The sequence below is a fragment of the Poecilia formosa genome, unplaced genomic scaffold, assembly GCF_000485575.1.
Source record: "Poecilia formosa unplaced genomic scaffold, Poecilia_formosa-5.1.2 Scaffold2528, whole genome shotgun sequence".
Classification (NCBI taxonomy): Eukaryota; Metazoa; Chordata; class Actinopteri; order Cyprinodontiformes; family Poeciliidae; genus Poecilia; species Poecilia formosa.
The window spans coordinates 1-6461 of record NW_006802467.1 but is presented as its reverse complement, the minus strand read 5'-3'; the positions used below and the strand labels follow the sequence as shown (position 1 = coordinate 6461).

The 6461-nt window shown below is 37.7% G+C and overlaps 1 protein-coding gene across 1 annotated transcript; it reads right to left on the bottom strand.

Moving 5' to 3' along the window:
* Positions 1–4382: 4382 nt before the first annotated feature.
* Positions 4383–6455, bottom strand: LOC103133291 (nuclear factor 7, brain-like). The gene has a single exon (XM_007545073.2). The coding sequence runs from the start codon at positions 6421–6423 to the stop codon at positions 5005–5007; it is 1419 nt and encodes a 472-aa protein (XP_007545135.1). The 5' UTR covers positions 6424–6455; the 3' UTR covers positions 4383–5004.
* Positions 6456–6461: the final 6 nt, after the last annotated feature.

Genomic DNA, 6461 nt, shown 5'->3' with positions numbered 1-6461 from the left:
CCTCCTGACAGCTGGGACTGACACAATCCTCAGAGTTGGAATCATCCTCAGGCTGGGAATTTGAAAAACTGACTTCACTTTGAGGCACATAATCAGAGCCAGCATCAGAATCCGCTTCTGGCGCGCTGCAACTTTGGTCCATTTCCTGGAACAGGAAAGAAAGATGGAGCAAAATTAATCGCTAATTTAAGAAATAGATAAGAATGCAGAATATTTAATCTCAATTAACCCATTTTCAACTTAAATTATTACACTGCAAAAACACAAAGTCTTACCAAGTATTTTTGTCTAGTTTCTAAAACAAATATCTCAGCATACATGAAATAAGACAAAACAAACTTACAAGTAACTTTTCAGCAAGATACAGGAGTTTGTTTCCAGTCAATAATTACTTAATATTGATTAAAAATACTGGCAGATTTTTTCACTTAACTAGACATTTTCTCTGTACATGTCCCCAGGGACAAAGTTTTTGTCATAATCTTCATGAAACTGCCTTCGTACAGGTCATGAACAAAGCCTGACAGTAAAACGGTACCAACCTCAGCTCCAGCTGGAGACCCTGGAGATGCTGGCACCGTGTCAGAGAAACTCTGTTTGTCACAGAGTGAAGGTGAGGAACAATTTGCTGCAGGTGGAGACTAAAAATAAACAAAACCAGATAAAAATGTTCTGTGATTAAGAACTGGACTTCACATTTGATCTATAACCTTTAAAGAAACCAGCAGTAAACAGTTTACAATAAATATAGAGCTACTTGTTCTTAAAAGGTAGTTACAAAGCATAACTTACCTGAACATCGTTGTTTGAAGGCTCCTCTTCATCATCTGAAGGCATTGACTCCAGCTTAATAAGAAAAACAATACGAAGTTAAAACTACCCATCATCTTTACTTGAAACTGTCGAAACCTGGACAAAAATAACAATAACCGTCTTTTAACCTTTGTATACTTACAAGTTTATCAAGGTTTTCCAGCTGTTTGAGCAGCTGTGCACGCTGATTTAAAATTGAGGAACGTCTTTTGTTGCCTTCAGTCTGAAAGCAAAGAAAAATAATAAGTATACATGTAAAAAAAAAAAAAAGTCTGCTCAATGCTTTAAAATAAAGTTTTCTTTTTTTAAAAAAAAAAACAAAAAACCTGTCATCTTCTGGAGAGATAAACAGTTTAATGATCACATCCTTACCGAAGGCGGACAACCGTTCTCCTGCAGTGGCGGTTTGTCGACATGACCAGCTTCACCTGAAGGTATCCACTGATGCTGCTCCGTGGAAGTGGCTGAATTAGAGATGTTTGAGAATCTATTCCCATTATTTTGTCCTCCAAATGTTGCTTGAGGCATGTTAACATTCGGTCCACAAGATGAAAAACCAAAGGACTGATTTTGAAAACCATGTGATAAGCCAAGACCAGGCAACTGAGATTGAAACATTTTGTAATTGGTTGTCTGAAGAGGTAAATTCTGGACCCCACAAGGCAGCGGACTCTGGTTTTGCTGGGAAAGAGTCTGTGTAGGGGTTATTTTCGCCTGGTTTGTTGTCTCCAACCCAGAAGGTGTGTAAAGAGTTTGCTGCTCAAAGGTCATCCCATGAGATGCAGTAGCGATGGCGGGATTATGAAAAATTGAGTTGGAAGAAAAAATGCTGTTCATGTTGGCAGCCTTTAACAGGTTGTTGTTTCTGGAGGACGAGCTGCTCAGATTGTTCATACAGCTCTGATTGGACGTCTCCAGGTGGCCGAACAGCGATCTCTGGACGGAGGTAGAACCCAGACTGAGAGCCTGAGAGTTAGTGTGAAGGTTCATGGGAAGTTCTTGAGCTGAAGTAGTGGACCAGCCATTCTGGTCCAACCATGTTGAACATTGTGTGTGGTTCTTATTTGCAGCAGAGTTGTCCATCGTATTTCATGACCATCCAGTTAGATGCTTTGAGTTTCCTATTTTATAGCGATGAGATATACAAGAAGAAAAGCAATTATAAATTAAAATACTCCATGTGCCTTTACAGTAAAACCAGCTGCAGTTTGTAGCTCACAAAGCCGCTTATTGAGTAACTGGAGAGCAAGAGTTAATACTTATCAGTTCATCTCAGACTCAAGTCACTGTCTCTGATCATTTTCCTTACATGGCATCATCTTCGTACTGAATCACACTTCGTGAGGTTGCATATTTGGAAAAGGTCAAACGTGTGGCAACTTCTAATTACCATTTTAAGCTAAATATCAAGAGCTGTGGCTCTGCCAAGAAATTATCCATGCTGCTATCAAAGAATCTGCAGCTGTTGTTTATGTTCCCATTACTGCACTGGGGATCTTCCTACTGGCTTCGTCTTTCTCCACACTCATAGTTTTGCTTCTAATTAAATCAAAGATTTTTTAATAGAAATTAAGTAGTCTATTAGTTATTGTTTTCAGCTATTTATATTCAAAAATAATTTGATTTGATTATTTATTCAATAAAAACTACCAACCATTTTTACGTTAACATCAGTTGCTTCATATATTGATTAATCACAATGGTTCAGGCTGAATGTATTTTTGTTTCAATGTAAATTGTATAAATTCAATTTAATTCATTTTTTTAATTTATATTGTGCCAATATGAAGGCATTTTCCAAAATAAAAGTCAATTCAATACAATCACACAGATTCCAAGTTAATGGCACACAATAATCCTGAATTATTATTTAAACTAGTTTAAAAAGTTTCTAAAGAAACCTAGTAGATTGCATCCGGTCAATGACTTTTGTTCACTCCTCCTGGACAAGTACATAGCAACAACCACTTTGCAGCAATCCCTCATTGAATAGCCAACAATACATTTGACCACAAATATGGTGACTACATTATTAGGGATAACTGTAATCAATATCTAATGATTGTAATTACTAATGGTGTTGCAATGTCATTAATAAAATTGATTCTCGCCCAGTATTTGAATTTAGCCTCATACATTCTTATCCTGCAAGGTCAACCGGGTAAAAACCATTACTAAATAGGAGCTACATTTTTCCCTTGCTAAATGTTTACATTTTGTTTTTGAAAATAAAATTTCTCTCTGAATTTCAGGTTCCGTCGAGACTTTTTGTGCAAAATTTCTTTCTTTTTTTTTTTTTTTTGGAAAACTGAGATCATCACTCGCTATTTGCAAGAAACAAACACCTAAATATTCAAAATACATATAAACACATTCATGCCTCGCGCAGGTGACCGTTAGCTAGCTGCTTCAATGAGATGCTACCTGCACAATTAGATCTGAACATTTCTGACCTGATAAATATTTCAAGTAGAAAAAGCTACAAAAACAATGCTGCTACAATTAAGTCTGGTTATTTTTGTAACAAGTAATTTGAACACTAAACACATACCTGCGAATAACTAGTGTAGTTGTTTTCTTTTTTCGCACCAGCTTCTAGTATGTCATTTCCGGTTGACGACTTCTTCTTCTCCTTTGTTTTGATTACAGGTGCGTTATCGCCACCATTTGGTGGAAAGTGGAACACGACGGTTTTTAATTCCTTTTAAATATTCAATTTCTGCTTTTGATATATAAACACGTAAACCAAATCTACTCAGTATAAATTCAGAAATATTCTGAAATAAATTATTTTAAAGTTGTTTGAAGACTGATGTTTACATTTATATCTATGTGTTTTTCAGATGTTTCCTTAATAATATGGAGTAATTTAGGTGAATACATCATCTACTTTTCCTGTTGATATTTAACAATTAAAAATATATATTCTGCTGCTTCTTCTTGTTCACAATAATCTCACCATTTAACCCCATCTGCTCATGTTTCAAACTTGATATGACATCTTCATCTGGTTTGTATTTAATTTTTCCTTTTTAATATTTAAATATTACCCCGATTGTTTGATCTGTCAACCCTGATATTCAGGCACAGCAAACTAACAAAAAATAGATCTGTCTGCTTATTTTGTGCTTTGATTGAGTTAAAAACCTCAGCTACTCAATTCACCATGATTCAAAACGTAGCGTCTACAATCCCCTGCAGGGGTCGTAAACATTGCCCAAATATTTAGTACCTGGATCATTTAAGATTTAGTCAAAATAGAATCATAAAAAGTGTAAAATAACAAGACAAGACAAATTACTTCCATTTAGTTGCTGTAATGTTTAATGTTTATATAAAGTCCATTATATCAATGGAAGGCAGTTATTTTCTTTATGTACATTTTCAGTAAGAAATAACACATTCAACAGTAGAATTGGTGCAAATTTGATTATAAAGTTACTTCAGGCTTCATCTTTAGAGATCAAAAGCAAAACTGAAATAGAAAAATTACTAGTTTGGTCCATCTGGTTTTATTTTTTCAGCCTTTTATGGTAATTGTCTTGTTAAATGAACTTTAACTGAATAAATCCACAAGAAACATTAAAATTTGATTTACTTCCTTAGTTTAGGAGCAATAATATCAGTGAACAAATTTTAAGAACATTATCCTACACAGATAAGGAGACTCTAAACTTTTAATAAGATAAAATAAAAGAGAAGATACATACAGATCCCAATAAAGCAGTCCCATTTAACAACACCAAAGTATCAAGCTTGGAGGTCTGACATTAAAATAAAACATCTGAATCCCTGAATCGTCTTCAGCAAAAATAATCTATACAAGTATTAAACAAAGCAATGCAAAGAATTTCATCACAAACACTTTGAAAATCTCATTATGACATTAAAATGAAGAACCCACCACAACAAACTAATACATAAACAAAACAAAATAAATGTTTCATATTAAGAAGTGAAAGTTATTTTTTAGATAATAGTCACTAGTAAAAGCTTAGAAATTTTAGATAATTGGAAAAGCATTTTAAAAAGTCTACCAGCATTTCCCTATTTTATTTTTAACATTTTGATATTTTTATGTTTGTACTTAATTTTTTACATTTTTTTGTAGTATTGTACATTTGCATGTAGTATCCACAGATATTTTCTGTTTACCGATGGAGTATATTTGTCAGACTCTGGTTTTATTACTCAGGGAGACGTTTTACAGACTTTAACATGAGATGTTTTAACCTCGCCGGCCTTTCCGATGCAGAAGTATGGGAAGAGTTTCTCAGTGAAGGTGTCTCTGTGACTACAGACGAGACTCCGGTCCTCACAGTTGTAGAAGGACACCTCTCCTCCTTCGTAGTCTAGATGGATTCTGATCCTCTGCAGATTCCTCCTGACTGTCACCGCCTTGCCCGCACCGTTGGAGTATTTTCCACCGCGATGCACCAGAACTAAAACTCCAAACTTAGCAGAAGCAAATGTCTCTCTCTTTCGGTCGAAGGACTCTTTAACCAAACCAATAATCCAGTCAGGATGATCTCCCACCATCACCTCCCAGCTGTGCTTCCCTGAGCTGTAGCCCTCAGAACCGAAAACGTTGGCGTACTTGATGTTTCTCTCTGGGTTGTCAGGAAGCTGCTGCCATGTTTCTCCACATTTAACACCGGTCAGATCATCCGACAGATAGAGACTGGGGTGAGCGGTGTTTGGATCCAGGATGACAGGACTGAAGAGGGCCTTCCCCTTCATCTTCTCCCAGACTCTGAAGGACAGGTTGCCCAGGTGTTTGGCCACATCTACCAGCACTCCGGGAATCACCTGTGGATCTGGCAGTGACCTCTGACTTCTGGCTTTGCTCTGAGTGGCTTTATAGGTGCTGAGGAACGGCAAGACAGTTTTGCGAAGATCTTCTTCAATCGCGTAGATACTGTCTGTCAGCAAGGAGATCTGCTCCTGAATCCTGCTGAGAAATCTGTTGATAGTCAATCCCTTCTGCTCCTCTTCCTTCCTCAGAGCTGCCAGTCTGGACTCCTCTTCCTCTTTCAGGAACTGGTGGAGCTTGCTGAACTCTGCCCTGATCTGACTCTCAGTCGTCAACACCTGGATTTTTAGGTGTTCTGCCATGTCGCTGTAGGCTTTCTCTGCCTGCATGTTCAAGTTTCTCTTGTCCTGCAGAGACTTTAAATCAGACCTGAGCAGCACCTTCAGCTCGTTGATCGCCTGGTCTATCGGAACCACTTTGTGGTTTTGGTGGAGAGTGAACTCACACATGTGACACACAGCTCTCTGCTCATCTTTACAGAAGTATTTTGGATCGTCTGGATGAATGCTACACACCACTATTAGCTTCTGCTCTGGTTGGAGCCATGGGGATGGTTCAGGCGCTTGTCTTCCGGCAAAAGAGTCCGCGAGTCCCTTCAGAGTGTAGTTCACAGAGAGGCTTTCTTTTGAGGATCTTCTTCTACAAACGGGGCAGTTTTTGCTCCCAGATTCTTGCCAGAATCTGTGCAGACAGCTGGCGCAGAAGTTGTGGCTACAGCTCAGAGACACGGGATCTTTCAGCGTTCCAGCACAAACGGGGCAGCTCAAAAAGCTTTGAAAAATAGCCGACTCAGCCATCTTCTGTTGTCTTCAGGAAAAAGGAGTCACAGATTCGT

Coding starts and splice junctions, on each gene's coding strand:
- LOC103133291 (XM_007545073.2), bottom strand. CDS start 6,423: ATGGCTGAGTCGGCTATTTTTCAAAGCTTTTTGAGCTGCCCCGTTTGT.